Source organism: Geotrypetes seraphini, chromosome 11 (genome assembly GCF_902459505.1).
Source record: "Geotrypetes seraphini chromosome 11, aGeoSer1.1, whole genome shotgun sequence".
NCBI lineage: Eukaryota > Metazoa > Chordata > Amphibia > Gymnophiona > Dermophiidae > Geotrypetes > Geotrypetes seraphini.
Window position 1 is genome coordinate 114,749,793 of NC_047094.1, and position 17,438 is coordinate 114,767,230.

The 17,438-nt window shown below is 43.5% G+C and overlaps 1 protein-coding gene across 3 annotated transcripts in view; it reads left to right on the forward strand.

Moving 5' to 3' along the window:
- KIF3B (kinesin family member 3B) overlaps positions 1 to 10,219 on the forward strand; it is a 130,248-nt gene extending 120,029 nt beyond the window's left edge. For all 3 annotated transcript variants that reach the window (XM_033963822.1, XM_033963818.1, XM_033963819.1), the window contains one exon: positions 1,039 to 10,219. In XM_033963822.1, coding sequence (XP_033819713.1) covers positions 1,039 to 1,044 — 6 coding nt within the window. In that variant the 3' untranslated portion in view covers positions 1,045 to 10,219. The remainder of the gene's footprint in view (positions 1 to 1,038) is intronic.
- The last annotated feature ends 7,219 nt before the right edge of the window (positions 10,220 to 17,438 follow it).

The window sequence follows — 17,438 nt, forward strand, 5'->3', positions numbered from 1 at the left end:
GCCTGAACTGCATGGTCTGAATCCAGGTTCCGTGTTCACAGTGACCCAGAAGTAAAGTTGGGCAGGCGGCTAGTCTTGAAGAGCCGGCGCACCACCTGGTCATCTGCAAGGTCTCGGAACCCACTGTTCTGGGTATCACCAAGATCCACTAAGTTGACCACGTCTGCAGATTCCGCATCATCAGAGACGCAGCAGAGCAAATCAGGGCAGTAGAAGGGCCCGAAGCAGCGTGTGAAGACTGCTATACACGCTGCTTGAATTGCCAGATTCATAGTCGGGTCCAAGGGAAGGGAAGGGGGGGGGCAAAGGACTCTGGTCCCGGGAGGCAGGGTCATCGCAAGAGCCGGGTTGGAAAGTTGCTGGACTCCTCTGGTCTTTCGCGGAGGCCAGGCCAGCTCCGTTTTTCGGTTCGTCCCGGGGGAGGGAGGCAGGAGGCGCTCTTTGTGCCCCAGTCCCGGCTTGTGGAGGCGATCGTCGGCTGGCTGGGAGCGGGCTTGTGGAGGCGATCGTCAGCTGGTGATGTAGTACGCACATGTGCACTCTCGCCAGCACAGCGCAACAGATCAGATCTCAGGGAACACGTGGCGAGAGTGCGCCTGCGCGGCTAGCATTTTATTATTATAGATAACACAGTGATGGACAGAGCTGAAAAGATAGAACAGAAAATTTCTGAGGCTGAGGATGACATAATTGCAGGCATTACAGGTAAGATCACAACTTGGAGTCATGCTTCCACTCACTTTTTTAAACCCTCAGCCCCAAAACTTGTGTGTCACTTTCACCTTTCCTAGTACTACCAGGAGTATAGAAGTAAATCCTCAGAACAATGGAACCTTTCTATTTTGAATCTAAGCTTTGAGGATACTCATTCATCAGTTTATTAAAGACAGTCCAATTTTCTAACTACTCACTTGGCCTTTACCCTTAATACTCAAAGTCCACCAACACATCAGGTTTTCAAGGTATCTTCCTTATAAAGATCAGGTTGACATGAGCAAAATTAGTTTTTACTTTGCATTAATGTATTTTTCTTTGCAGACCTAAAACTACTGGAAGAAGATCTGTGTCTCAGTCATCTTTAGGCACCTCTGCATCTCATCTATACCCCCAGTCTCGAGGGCTTGTTCCCAAATAAAATCAGCAATCCCCCTCCAGGGCCAAGACTCCAATCATCTCCCAGAAAAAGATACACAAAGGACATAAGTATGACATTGGCAGATGAGATCCTGTATTTTGGTATTACTAGGTTGTGACCTCTGTAACTTTATTTTTCTTGTCTTGTCTAAGGTGGGGTACACACAAAAAAAAATCACCTTCCACTATTCTATGCATTGTACATATACTGCAATTAGAAGTTGTATGAGATGTATTGAAGTGTAGGTTTTGAGTTGCTGTTCACCAGTATCACCTATGTGTTCTTGAACGTCTTATCTTGCTGCTGTTACTGGCCCGTGTGCTTCTCTCTGCAGTTGTCATACTGCAAAGACCTAGTGTCACCTTCTAATTATCCCCTCTGCTGCTATCATATGTCATTTGTCTGTGTCACTTCCTACTACTATTGCACAACAGATACCCCACTCTTTACACTGGCAGAGTTCCTTAATTTTTTAAGTGATCTTTTCTGTAGCTCAGTGGTCAGCGGACTTATAGCTAGATTCAACAAAACTAGGACCTAGATGCAGCATTCTGAGCATGACTTCCTACAACAGCATCTGGGTACTAAGATTCCATTATAGAATACTAGCATAAATCAGCATCTACTTGTCTACAAATAGGTTTATCCACTTGTATCATGTCAGTAGCAGGTGTAAATGCACGCTCCTAAATGTGGTACTTTGGCTTATGTAAGTTATGTGCATAATTAGGAGACCCACCTATGTGTACACCTCTTGCATTTATGCCCTAAGAAAATTGTGCATCTAAATTATAGAATAGTTCTAATAAAATTAAAGAACACCCACATAACATACTGGTGTTCTGTAATTTTATCATGCAAATTGCACTTACATTTAGGTGCTACATTTATAGAATGAGAGGGGTACTGCAGAACAGTTTCTTTAAATTAGGCTACATTCTGTAACTGGGATTTTTCAATGTTGTGGTAAAAAGAGGCATGGGGAATTAGGATTCTACTTACACAGAGATAGGAAGACAGGAAGACTGGGATTTTATTGACGTAAAACAGAGATCAGGCTAAAGGCAGAAAGAAGCTTGGATTCTGTTCATGCAGTGCTGATATAGTGTTGGGAGGAGCATCTTAGGGAGGCTGGGTTTCTTTGTATTTAATGTTATTGTACGAGGCTGATCCTGCAACTGGAGCTCGGAGAATATCCATGCAGGTGTGGAGTGGGGAAACTGGGATTTTATCCATGCAGTCTTGGTACTTGAGAGTGTTACTATATTGCAGAGTTTTTGGGTCATGGAGGATCATAATGAGATAAGATCAACTCACATGGGACTTTGGTGTTTTGCATCTGGTGTCTTACATTTTGATTTGTAAAGATTAGCCTCTTGTATATTTAGGATCTGACATTTTTGTTGTGAGATATTTGTCATAATTATTCTTTTTTTTGCTACCTTTTCCCTAATACAGGCATGTAAGGAATGTCTCAAGTTAGATATACAGTAACAGAAAGTTTTTTGTTCTGGTTATTTATACAGTAAATAACTGTCTTTGCCTGTAAACTACAGCTGGAAAACAGGTATCTATCTGTTTGTGCCATCATTTCCCAGACTAATGACTGTATGTGAAGCTGGACTGTTCAAGATACTGGAACTTGTAACACTTCAGAGGGGATGTCATATCTGAAAGTGAAAATATGCTTTAAATAATTTATCTGTGTAATGATATGTATAGTCATAATATTAAAAACATTACATTTTAAGAAAGTAAAAGAATTTTTATTTTGTTAACTTTAGTTTAGAATGTTGCTGCTGCTGGAAATATGATCATTACTGATGTATGAAACAAGGCAGACTGCCCCTCAATTACAAGTAAAGCCACTATAGAAACGGCAGGAAGCAATACAGCATTCTTGTACAATCCCTCTGGAGACTGAACTCGATGGTTAGCTTCTGCAGCACGGCTATTAAAACTTGATCCCTCCCCTTTGGGCTACCTGCCCGGGAGTTTCCCGTCATGCTCAGTTTTGTAATTGCAGCTTCTTCGCATGGTTGAAATCGGTTTCTTCTGCTCGTGATTTGTTTTCAATTCCTAGTCTTTTTTTAATTTATTTTGCAGGTTTGTCCATGTGCTGCAGATCAACTCTGTGAGAGTGATCCTTCAGTGGGAGATTGCAGACATTTAAAATTTTGTCTGCTTCTGGAGGGTGCTCTATAAGCTTAACCTGAAAAGCCCTCTGGACAGCCTACAGATTGAATCAGGTCTCCGGGATCAGGAGCCATCTCTCCCCTGGTTCGTCTGCAAAGAGGTAGAGTGCAGGCTGCTGTAGTTCCGTGGAGGTACGCTGGAATAGGAACCACACCGCGTGTCTTCCTTGAGTTCCCTGAAGGGTCCTGGTGGTCGTGATCTGAGGTGACAGGGAAGGTGAGGTGGTCTGACTTGAAAAATCCAGTTTAATCAGCTCCTGAGGTACTGATCTCCTTGCTTGTACTGTGTATTGCAGGCTTCCATAGACTTTCATTGCAGAACATGTCTCTGTGATTCACAGAGTTTGCTGATTTTGGGGGGTGCTGAAGTCGGGGCATGCCCTGGTCGCCCCCACCTGTAAAATCCTAAAATCACCTATTTTTGTGTTTTCCAGCATTTTTAACGGGCGTTTTTCAGGCAAAATCGGCACCCGCGGTGGCCATTTTGGATTTTCTTTAAAGTTTTTTAAACTATATTTTATGGACTTAGAAGCTTCATTTTTGCTCCAAACTTCACAGATGGCCACCTCAGGACAGGATGGCATGGATTCATGCCATAAATGCAGCGGATGGCTTGCAGTTTCGCAGCCATGTATTCTGTGCACCGTGGCCCATGAGAGGTGTGAACCATGCGTGGATTCCGCACTATCCTCTGGAGAGGCCCTGCTTTCATCTGATTCCGCTGGAAGACGCAATTCCAGCGTCCAGGCTGCCAAAATTGGGCGAGGAGGGTGCTTTTCGCAGAACGCAAGCGCAGTGCCAGAGAAAAGTCTCATAAGTCTTCTAAACATTCCACATCTGAGTCCCGCAGATCAGTCTGGCTGCCGGGGACTATTTTCCACCGGAATTTGTGGATATGTCTCAGGCTTTCATGAGAAAGCAGGCTATGCCTGTGTCTCTCTCTCAGACTCTGGAGTGGCAGTCTTATAAGCCTTTGGATTCCAGCATGTCAATCTGCTCCCTTGCTGGTCCGCCTGAAAGCCAGTGGCAACTTCCCACTATTGCCTCGATGACTGCATCAATTTCTATGCCGTTGCTGTCACACAGCTCTTTCGTGGGGTCCGCTGAAGTGGCTAGCCTAGTAGATCTCGGGGATGCCCAGAACACTGATTTCTATGATCTGGGAGAGGATCAGAAGGTGTGCAAGCTCTTTAAGTCCAGTCGCCTTCCTGATCTTATCTCTGAATCCCTGTGGACATGAAAACTTTATTCAGACTCAATGGTTCAGGCGGCGTGTTCCGTCATGAGTTCTAAGCCCCCGCTTTCCACATTTCTAGATCACACAGATTTGGCGGAAATGCCAGAGAACAAGGCACTACTTAGTAATTTTTCATGCCCTTACTGGGGTAGTAATTTATCATTGGTCTTGGTAAAGTGACATGTATTCAAATCCTTTTAATTTGATAACATTAAATAAATATAAAGTGCATTTAGTGCTTAAGGTGCTAAAGAAAGGAAGGCACTTATCTTTTGTGCCCGACGGCTGCTCAACCGTTTCATACCATGTTTCGTCAGGGGCTATGCCTCCTTTGAATGTATGCACCAAAAACTAAAAGAACCAAAACTTGATTATTATTTATAGTTTGAAATCTTAGCAAAACCAATTGAAATTTTATTTAATATATTATATGAATTACTAATTAATAATAAACTTTGAGTTCCAACTGTCACCTGCTTATATTATATGAGTAAATTAATAGTTAATTCATGAAATTCAAACACCTGAATTCCGACACTCAGTTGATAGATTGAACAAATAGCTCATAAAAAAATTGAAAATCTGATTGATAAATTAATACATTGGTAAATTAATTAGACAAATAACTTACAGAAAAATAATTGGAAATCTAATTAATAAATTGATTCATTAATACATTACTAGCCAATCAATAAAAACTACATCAAAGTTGATGTACAACACTACTCTCTACTGATGCTCATTTTATAAATTACTTCATGGAATAAAATTTTAATCTTTTGTTATGATACATATTGAATGTTATCATTTCATCTAAAGTGATTGATTGTATGTAAATAATAATTAATGGTAACAATTCTACCTTTTTGATGAATAAATTAAATATGTAAAAATTATGATGAAAAATTAAATAACTAACTTATAATAAATTAATCAAACTCATCTTATTGATGACACAATTTGATGTACTCAAAAGAAGATTGCAATAATGTTAATCAACTATATTATTCCTTAAAGTATATGTGTTGAAATATGTTTAAACAGTGAATTGCCAGAACGGTTTAACAGCCTATGTCCTTAAAACTTGCTTGAAGCTAAAAAAATTTTCTAACGCAAAAAACTTAAATTGATACATTCTGAAACTACAAAACTTTAAATGAACTCCGATAAAAGGAAATTGATAAAAATTGCAAAATACGCTCACTTTTGAAACAGCAAAACTTTAGAACTGTAAAAAACTGATATTTTCATGAGCTTCAGTAAGAAGAAATTAATAGAAGATATATAATACGCTCATGTTTAAGATTATTTAGTTGATTAATAATGTGAATTTTAACTTAAACTGGCATACAGCAGCACATTCAAAAAACTAATTAAAAATGCTAGCAAAAAGGTATTAGCGTTCTTGTGAACCGCTCACAACCCAACATGTGCAGACACCAGTTTACAAAAGTCTTATACCAGAGCATGAACTAAACCTCAAACAGTGCTCAAAAAAGGTATTACTAACTTGTATAAAAGGCTCTGAATTCGCGAAAATAACCAGCACCCGCACAGCTCTTTGGTGGGGTCTGCTGATGTGGCTAGTCTAGTAGATCTCGGGGATTCCTAGAACACTGATTTCCATGATCTGGGAGAGGATCAGAAGGTGCGCAGGCTCTTTAAGTCCAGTCGCCTTCCTGATCTTATCTCTGAATCCCTGTGGACATGGAAACTTGATTAAGACTTAACGGTTCAGGCGGCGTGTTCCATCATGAGTTCTAAGCCCCCGCTTTCCACTGCATTTCCGGATCACACAGATTTAAAGGAAATGCTCTTGGAGGTTTGGGAAGTCCCGGAGGGTCCCCTGAAGTGCACTAGGGCCATGGCTAAATTGTATACCATGGCATTGGAATTTTCCAACCTCCTAGTCCCGCCAAGGGTGGATTTGGCGGTGGCTCAGGTCACTAAACATAGCTCTTTCCCCTCGGATGGAGGGGTTGTCCTGAAGGATGTCCAAGACCGAAGACTAGATTTTGTCATGAAGCGTCTTTTTGACGGGAGTGCGAGCTACAGCAGCCACTTCCTTTGTGGCCCAGGCATGTCATACTAAACATCTTCAGGATCCTGAGGTTGTCCTTCGGGATCTCAACCTCCTGGTTTCTGGAGTTAATTATTTTGCAGATGCACTCTATGATATTTTGAAAGTTTTTGCTAAGCTGGGAGCTTATTCAGTTTCTGCTAGGAGAATGTTATGAATTTGCCAGTAGTCGGGTGATTCTTCATCCAAAGCTATGCTGAGCGAATTGCCTTTTAAAGGTTTGCTCTTGTTTGGCCAAGGTTTGGATGACCTGATGGCAAGTGTGCAGGACTGTAAGCCTACGGCGCTTCTCGGCTCTAGACCTCGTCTGACCAAGGGGATGGGATGGCAGAATTTTCATCCCTTCCGGAGAACCTCACAGGGAAATCATACGACAGACCCTCTGTTGCAGGACAGTGTTTCGGAGCGTCCTACAGACCCCGCTTTAGAGGTGCAATGCGCCAACAGCCTTTCGACCTTCTGTCCCTTCCAAGAGGAAATTTTGATGCCAGGTCTCTGGCAAAGACACCACAAATCAGGGGGCAGCTTTCAGCCTTCCTTCCTGAATGGCTAAAGATAACCTCGGACCAGTGGGTCCTAGAGGTACTCAGGGACGGTCTTCGACTGCAGTTCTTCCGGCCGCCTTCTTCCTATCCTCTCCCGAGGGAAATCTGGACAGGGCCGGCAAGGTGTGCGCTATGGTGCACGTTTAGTGTATCTGGCGACCATAGAGACGGTCCCAAGGGACGACTTGGGCTCCAGAAGATACTCGATTTACTTCATCGTGCCAAAGACGGACTCAGACGATTGCAGACCAATTCTGGACCTGAAAGCAGTGAACGCATTCTTGCGAGTTCCGTGTTTCCAGATGGAAATGGTGCATTCTGTTATAGCAGCGGTGGCACCCGGGGAGTTCTAGCTTCCTCAGATCTCATGGAAATGTATCTCCACATCCCGATATTCCCAGATCATCGGAGGTTCCTGAGGTTTCATGTTCTCAGGTGGCATTTCCAGTTCGACGCTCCCTTTCAGTTTGGCATCTGCGATCTCTGGGTGGGCTTGTGCATCTGAACCTCAACAACTGGCTGATCAGAGCTCCCTCGTGGGCGCAGGGCAGCTTGGCGATGCACCCAATGGTGTCTTTGCTGGAACGTCTCGGATAGGTGATCCATCTGAAGAAGAGTTGCCTTGAGCCGACCCAGGATTTGGAGTACCTGGGAATCCGGTTCCACATGGGTCTGAACCGGGTATTTCTTCCAGAATCCAGAAAACTCAAACTCAGTAGTGCGATTCGGGACATTTAAGCGGTCTTGGCCCCGATGGCCTCGCAGTGCCTATAGGTGTTGGGTCTCATGGTGGCAATCATAGATGTGATTCCGTGGGCAAGAGATCACCTGCATCTTCAGTTTTCACTTCTGATGCGGTGGAATCCCCAGAGAAATGTGCTGGGGGGAAGCTGTCTTGGTTGACAGCGGCATGCAGCATGTTGTGGTGGTTGAACCCAGTCATTCTGAACAATGGGCCCCCTCTGAGGGTCTTGGACTGGGTGATCCTGACCACTGATGCAAGTCTCTCCGGCTGGGGTGCAGTTTGCATGTCGGTCCCAGTCCAGGGCCATTGGACAGTGCAGAAGAGAGATGGTCCATCAATCAACTGGAGCTGTGAGCGATCCGGTTAACTCTACTGAGATTTCAAGGGTGTCTCCGCCGGAAGGCTGTCCATGTGTTCTTGGACAATGCGACGGCTGTTGCCTATGTCAACCGTCAAGCGGGTACAAGGAGTCCTCTGCTGGAAGCTCAGTTGCTCTTTGCTTGGGCAGAACAACATCTGTTGGCCTTGTCCGCAGCTCATGTGGCCAGCGTAGATGACGTTCAGGCAGACTTTCTCAGTCATTAGACTCTGGACCAGGGAGAATGGTCCCTCTCCGGGCTGGCGTTTGAGACCATAGTGCGCCGCAGGGGTTGTCCTACCTTTGATCTGATGGCGTCTTCTCAGAATAGGGAGGTCGGCAGCGAAGGACTCTACACTCTAGTTCCACCTTGGCCCGAAAGGGAACGTCTGTATGTCTTTCCCCCATGGCCTATGATAGGGTGAGTGCTGCGCCAGGTGTCCTCTCACAAGGGTTAGGTGATCCTTGTGGCTCTGGACTGGCCCAGACCTTGGCACGCAAACCTTGTGAGGTTGTCCTCGAAGATGGGTCTGCGTCTTCCTTGCCATTGGAGGTTGCTCACGCAGGGTGCTGATTGCACATCAAGATCCGGACTGCTTTGGTCTTATGGCCTGGCGCTTGAGCGGGCAGCCTTGACGGCCAGGGGTTATTCCTCTGTGGTTAGCTCCACACTCCTGCAGAGCAAGCGGAAATCGACTGTATCAGCCTATGCGAAAGCCTGGATGTGTTTTCAGGTTTGGTGTGCAGAGTTCAGGTGGACCCTTTGGTACCGTTGGTGGCTCATGTTCTATGACTTCCTGCAGATTGGCCTCAAGAAGGGTCTGGTGGTCTCTTCTCTACGTGTTCAGATTGCGGGACTCTCCTGCTTAGGTCCCTCTTCATTCAGGGGTTCTCTGGCTTCTCACCCGGATGTTGTCCAGTTGTTGAGGGGGGCTGGGAGGCTGAGGCCTTCCTTGTGACTGCCTTGCCCGTCGTGGAACCTGAATTTGGTCCTACGCTCCCTGACTCATTTGCCCTATGAACCCCTGGATGGGATCTCTCTGGAAGATCTTACCATTAAGACTGTCTTCCTGGTGGCGGTCACATCGACATGGCAAGTGTCAGAGCTTCATGCCTGTCGTGTAGAGATCCTTTTCTTCGCAGCACGGAGTCTTCGGTGATTTTGAGGACTGTGCCTTCTTTTCTACCGAAAGTGGTTTCCACTTTCCACGTCAACCAGGAAGTTCGTTTGCCAGGCTTTGTTCCTTCAGGTTCCAAGTCTCAGGACCGTGTTTTGCGTTTTCTGGATATAAGGCATCTCATTTTGAGATACCTAGAGGCCACTGACGACTTCCGTCTGTCGGATCATCTGTTTGTCCTGGCGGGCCCTGTGCGTTGGCCTGCTTCCAAGGTTACCATTTCACGTTGGATACATGCGGCCATTTTCATGGCTTATGTGGTGGCGGGAAAGAAGCTTCCTTGTGGGCTGAATCTCATGCAGTCTCGACTGAGATATGTCATACCATGTGGGTTTCCCTTCATACCTTTTCCAAGTCGGACCATCTGTTTGTCCTGGCAGGCCCTGTGCGTTGGCCTGCTTCCAAGGTTACCATTTTGCATTGGATACGTGTGGCCATTTCCGCGGCCATTTCCATGGCCTATGTGGTGGTGGGAAAGAAGCTTCCTCATGAGCTGAATCTCATGCGGTCTCAACTGAGATTTGTCATGCCACCATGTGGGTTTTCCTTCATACCTTTTCCAGTTTTTACTGGCTTGATGTGGCAGCTAAGGGTGATATGGCCTTTGGTGCTATGTTCTCATGGCAGACTCATCGGGGCCCCCCCTGAGATTTGGGACTGCTTTGATACGTCCCTCGAGTTGTTAACCGGTCAGATATTCGTTTTATGATCGGGATATTAAAAAACTAATAAAACTTCAGCCTCCAGAGGGATTGTACAAGAATGAAAGATTAGGTTTCTTACCTCTGCTAATATTCCTTCTTGTAAATCTCCTCTGGAGGCTGAACTCACGCCCATCTGTTTTGTCCGATTCGCAGGTCGTCTCTTCAGTAACTGGTAAGCTGGATTTCTGTCTTTAACCAGCCTCCCTAAGAATTATATGTGTATTCCTCTTAGTAAATTTTAAGGGTTGGTGAGGTTCCGGGGGGGAGGGGGGGGTGCCCCTTCTGATCTTCAGGCTGTGTCTACGTTCCATAAATTTCCTATGTTTTGCAGTTTTATAATGTTTGCATTATGTGTTTTATTACAGTTGGCCTTTTTTGGCTGTAGTTTTTATTGTACTAATTTCTTGAGCAGAATTGACTGGTAGCGGGAGTTCCTACACCCTCTCTTTTTTTTCTGTTTCCTGTTGTCATAGATCTAACTGAACATGACAGGAAACTCCCGGTCAGGTAGCCCAAAGGGGAGGGATCAAGCTTATATGTCTGCAGCAGAAGCTACCAGACATATAAGAACCCTCGAGTTCAGCCTCCAGAGGAAATTTACACGAAGGAAGATTAGCAGAGGTAAGAAACCTAATCTTTCAGTGGTTTATATGGGTTTTCACTAAGAAGAAGAATCTTCTACAGTAACTTCAAAAATACTATTTTTTAATCAATGAAGTTTCCTACACAAATGATGCAATTGCTGAGTGCAGCATAAGAGAGGGATCATGCTGGAAAAATGAAGGAAGAAATGGATAAAATTGACAATTTTCAATTACAGGAAACACTTGTCTTTTTTTTTGTCTATTAAAAATTAAACTTTATATGTGTTATTAATAATATTGTTAGAAACAGCTTAAAGCAAGATGGAAAAGAAAGAATAGCAAATATGAGCTATGTAAAAACAGGACTGGTTCAGAATAGCTTTAACTATAGACCTATCTCTTTAAGGATGATTTAAGTGTGTTTCAACAGGGTAGAAACACAGGGGCACATACAGGAGAAAGCAAATAAACTCAATGCTTACATTCCTTGAATGAATTCTCTGTGAAAGGAAGTAGGGAAGAGGAGATCACTCAAAGAAATGGAGCATCTTCAGTGCTATAGAAACAGAGAAATTACAGCAGTTAAGGACCAATAGCCTATCCAGCTTTCCCATCCATACCAACTGCTCTGTTCTACAAATCCTTTCATTTCTGAGATCCTATTTGCTTGTACCATGCATCATTAAATTTGGTTCCATGATGTCCCAAAGATCATTCTGTTATGTCCCTTCCGGATTCCATATGCTAGGTGTTCAATCCCAACCCGGAGTCCAGGTATTGCAGGAATTCACATCTTTTCAGAACTCATGGTGCACTATGATAAATTTGTTTGTCTTTGAATAGGACTTAACTAATTTGATGAAAATTTTTTTCCACAATTTAAAAACACCATTTTATGGACATAGGGTGTAGATATACCCCGATGTTATCAAAACAACGCAGGAACGTAGGAAGGTGTTTCTTTCATATAGACAATAAGTCCTTGAACTGGGTACAACTTGTAAATGCAGGATACAACTTGTAAATGCTTGATTAAATTTTGTGGGCTGAATTATATGTTTTATGAACCAGACCAGTTGAAAGCCTTTATAGACTTAAAGAAGAACACTAAGATATAGGACTGACAGGAAATAATTGGATATAGCTATATCATATTAATGCCTTTAAGTTGGGTTTTTTTTCCCCACTACTGGAACTCCCTTAGTTTCTGGGTTTTCACCTTCAATAATCGTGTTCTAAGGAAGATATGATTTTGTAATACCTACTTGATTAATTTCTTATTTAATGTTTCTTTGCATTTCTGTAGCAAGTGGATACTTGTGTATATTTAATTTGAAAATTCAATAAAAATAAAGAACACATGGTACACTCCCCCTAGTGGTAAAATCAATTTCTGCAAGCAGTCTGGGCAGAAGTCTTTTGCTGTTGCTCTGCTTCTGTTTCTTATTTTTTTTTTCGATTAAAGTTTGCTTAAACTTAATTTCTCAATAGCTTCAGTGCCTTCAGACCCCTCCCTGGTGGTCTGAAGAAAAGGATGCAGTATAGTGGAGCCGGACTGCAGCTTAACAGAGAAATTCTGGTGGATCTTTGAAGCCAGCCTGCTGTGTGCCATTTTCTGGAGATGCCTAGGGTCCCGCCCGTGGATTTTGCTGGCCGGTGATCCCACAGTCACAAATTTCTAGCAAAGGCTGAGTGCATCTGGACAGACACCCACCCTGGTTTCAGGGCGCAGGCTGCCTTTCCCAGCCATGTGGCAGAAGATCCGTGGGGGCGGAGGTTGGGATAGGTCTGGCTGGCTTGGCAGTCCAAAGATCTCCATTCATGGGAATTTGGAGTTGTTCTGGGGCAGAAAAGTCCTTGTTTTTCCTTTCGGCTGCTGAAAAACGCTGACAGGTAGAAGGCACCAGACTGTGAGTACAGTCGACTCCATCTAAGTGCACGTTGGTTAAGCGCACGCTTCGGTTATCCACACCCACTACCATGGTCCTGGTTTTTTTTACATTAAAGTCAATGGACGTAAACTCCGGATATTTGCAATTCTGATAAGCACACAATTCGCTTATGTGCACTGTCATAGGTCCCACCTCTATTCTTTCACGTTACGTTCACTCCGGTTAAAAGCAATCACATTCTGGCATGGATGAGCCACGTGTTTCAGAACAGCAGTCTAGGCCTAGCCAGGTGTTCGAACTTTTGGAACTGCACCATGGCGTTGCCTGGACTAAAATCATTGTCTTAGGCTGAACGTATCCACCATGATGGACAAAAATCATTGTCTTTGCCTGAATGTGTCGATGTCTTAAAGAGACTTAACCAAAGGGAGAGTCAGATCTCTATTGCAAAACATTACAGTGTTCATCCTAGCCAGATTTCTCGGATTTACAAAAAAAAGCAAGCCGTATTGAAAGTCTGGCAAAACAGCAATCCTATCAGAAAGCAGAAAAGAATTGGGAAGGCTGGAGACTTTGTACAGGCATTGCTGCGATGGTTTGCTGAAGCTAGAAGTCGACAACTGCTAATCAGTGGCCCCTGCTGATGGAGAAAGTGGCACAGTTATCTGAAGAACTAGGCGTACAAGACTTCAAAGCAACAAATGGATGGTTAGAGAAGTGGAAAGTTCGTAATGGCATAAAATTTAAGAAGCAGCATGGTGAAAAACAAGACATGGATCAGTTTGGTGCAGAAAGATGGGTCATGGAAGTGTTGAAACTTGATATGAACCATGTGACGTTTTTAACACCGATAAGACAGGCCTGTACTGGCGTGTCATCCCTGATGGAACATTGGCTTTCAAATGCAGCGAAGCTGTTTGCTTAAAGGTGCCAAAGGAACGATTGACATTGCTGCTCAGTTGCAATATGGATGGTAGTGAAAAGCTCGAGCCACTGGTGATTGGGAAGAATCGATATCCTCGGTGCTTCAAAAACATTAAACACTTGCCTGTTGAATATGAAAGTAACAAAAACGCATGGATGACAGCGGCATTATGGATTGAATGGTTGCAGAAACTTGACAATCTGTTGAGACGGCGTAGGAGGCATATTGAATGCTGTGTGATAACTGTGCAGCACACAGCAATGATGTAAGACTAACCAACATCAAACTCGTGTTTCTGCCGCCAAACACAACCTCTTTGATCCAGCCGATGGACCAAGGGATAATTGCAAACTTCAAACATCATTACAGGTCACTCACCCTACGATATGTGATGGCAGTGATTGATGCAAGCACAGAATCCAGCCCCCGAGCTGCTGAGCTCGCAAGAAAAATGACGGTGCTCGACTCTCTTCATATGGTACGGGAGGCATGGTTGACACTCATCATCAACGATTTCAAATTGCTATCAACGGGCGAGCTTCGTTCATACATCTGATGAGACAACTGAAGCTGACACTTCGTCCATTTAACTCCCAGTTGGACTTTCGTCACAAGAGTTTGAGATGTATGTTGCCGTTGACAACGATGTGCCCACATCATCTGACAGCATTAATTCCGATATCTGTACAGTCATAAAGGACACTGCAGACAACCAAGAGTCTGATGAGGATGGAGATACTGCTGCTGTCTTCACAACTAATGAACCACCTGCAGAGATTGTTTCCTTCTCGGACGCGCTACAGTCCCTACACACGCTGCGTTATCTGGAGATAAATGGATGTCATGACTATGGACAGTTTTACAGCATCAGCAGTCAGATACACAGCCTGAATCATGCAGAAAACAATGACTGATTATCTCAGTAGAATGTTGGTTTAAAAAAAGGTTTACAGGGGAGACAAGATGGCGTCTTAGGGGAAAGGACGCTGTGAGTTGTGCTCCCATTGGAATAATATTACCTTTTTGTTGTTCCTCAGGGTTACTCTTGTAATGCCGAAAAGAAGAGGCAAATTGGTTGCTTCGGCCCGACAACCTCAATCTGCCATGTTGCGGCAGGTAGCGATCACAGGCTTCCTTTCATCTTTGCCCATGGGCACTCCTGCTGAGCTGATTGTGAAGGAAACATCGGCGCTGGGAAGCGAGACCTCGCTAAGCCCCATGGGACCTGAACCTCCTTTGCAGCCGCGGAAAAGAGGAATGTCGGCGGCAATGCAGGGTGAGGAACACTCTGCTGACCCATCGGGCTTGCTGGCCTCCCAGGTTTCCATGACGGGACAGCTTCAACAAAGAAGGCATTAAGAGTCTCAGCAGAGGGAGGGGAATTTCCTTCTATTCAGCCCCTCGTTCAGCCTGCTGAGATTACCCTCAAATCGATCTGGACTGCTTTGGATTCACTGCACAAGGTATCTCTGGGAATCTCTACACTAGTCCAGACCCAGTCTTCTAAAATAATGAAATTTGAAGGACTAATGAACCAAAAGGAAAAAGTTAACAATTTTGAACAATCTGTAAAGGGTATACAGTCCTCTTATAATTCCATTATGCAAGATAAAATGATGTTATCAAGAAAAGTGGAAAATTTTGAAAAAACTTTACTAAGCAGTTAATTTAAGGTTTTTGAATTTTCCCAAAACACTCACAATGTCTCCAAAGGACATTTTCTACAAGTTTTTGAAGGAAATATTTAAATACCCTGAAAATGGACTTTCACCCCTTCATAAAATATATTTTCTGCCAGTTTCCGCTAAAAAAAACCCTCTCCCTCAGGAGCTCCTATTTCAATTGAGCTTACTTCTTTAAGTTCCTTGGATCTTTCTAATGTTTTGGAAACTTCTGAGGAAAGAGTGATTTTGTGTACGACCCTTTTGGTGACATTTGTTTTTCAACAGGATGAGGAAGCACTTCTTTGCCTTTTTTTTAGGATGAAAGTCTTTTTTTTTGGATTGTAAAATATCAGTTTTTCCAAATGTATCAAGATGAACACAGACTAGGAGGAAAAGATTCCTAGAGATGAAACAATACGTTACTGGATTAGGGGCTAAATTTCAATTGAGATATCCCTATAAATGTATGGTCTTTTTAGATCAGAATACCTATGTTTTTATGAGCCCTCACAGTTACAGTTTTTTCTTGAAGGCAAGGGTGTAGTAATGCAAAGCTCCAGATGATTCTGTATGATGGTCCATATGTTTAATGAAGATGACCTACCCCTTTAATTTCCCCTTTAAATATATTTTCAATATATCATTCCTTCTGATAATGTGAATGGTCTCTCTCCAAATGTGGACTGTTATTGAGCTTAAGTATTAATTAATTCTTAAAACTGATTTGGTAAATTTAAATTTATTTAAAGTTTAAATTTATTTAATATTGTGACAAATCTCATTTTCCTATTCAACAATTTTTGTTGATGTATAAATAAATGATTCAATTAAAAAAAAAGGTTTACAGTGTATTGCATTAGACGGAACAGTGCTGTTTCTATAACAACCATATTACATTGTATTCAGTGTGTTTTTTGTTGAATAAAAGTTTTATTGCATTTGACTACAGTGTACTTTGATTTTTCATGACTAAAAAGTGGTACTCCGATTAAGCACACACTCCATTTAAGTGCACATTATGATCCGGTCCAAAGGGCTTGCACTTAAGCGGAGTCAACTGTAACTCCCTTGTTTCCTATGGGAACTTTGAGGGTGGCTTGAAAAAATGTTTTAAACCTCAATTTCAGTTTCTGTGGGTAAGGTTCAGGTCCCCCACCTCCCCAGACCCCAAATCGCTATTTTTTATTTTTGGATGTTTGTTATTTTTGCTGTTTTTAGTGCAAATGCATGATGGCAGCCATTTTGAATTTTAAAATAGATTTATTTTTTTTTTCCAGCTTTAAATTCTGCCTCAAAACCCCCTATATTTGACTCAAAATTGATTGGGATGGACTCCCTACCCCTAATCTATTGGATTTGGACATTGATTGTGCCAGATGGGCACCATATCAGCGAATTTGAAACACATTCCATAGCACACCGGGGGAGGGGGCAGGAGCTTCGGACTTCACCTCCTCCATGTCCTCTTGGGCCGGGGAGCCAGCCTGGGTCCATGCATGCTGAAGAAAATCTTGCCTAGGAGCCGTTCTGGAGTCTGGTGCAGTTCCCCTGTGTTCTGAGTCTGGGGACTCTTGATGTGCAGCATGTACCTCAACAGTGCCATACCATGGTTGCGGAGTGGCATTTTCACTGGATTTTATTTGGCTCTTCTGAATGGCGTTTCCTCAGTCCCTGCTTGTTTGACATCAGGGCTTTTTCGCTGTGGCGAAGCTTCCTTTCGGGAGCTAACTTGTTTGGCTGTGCCAGATTTCAACTGCAATGATTGCCATGCAGATTTTCTGTTTCTTCTGTCTCCTGCCACTGTATTTAATTTGGATCTGGTTGCTGCCTTTGTTGAGACTTGTCTCATCGGCCTCCCTGAGCATCCAGATTTGGAGGTTCTGATCCTTCTTTGCATTTTCAACGGGCTTATGTCCACCTCTTTACGACTTTTCCATTCCGTCCATGGATCCTGGGACAGGTTTCAGAACAATGTGATCCCAGACAGTGTTTTCTGATCTGCTACAGCTATGTCTCTGCTTTTTCTCCTGAATCCTGCTCTGTGGCAGGTCTGAATAGCCTGAGGTAGATTCTGCCGTGGCGCAGGTTTCCAGCGCGCAGCCCTCCCTAGTGATGGGGAGTGAATATTCAGGTCTCTCAGGATGCAGGAGGTTGTTTTATACAAAATATTCTTTTCTAGCATCCTCAGGTAGCCGA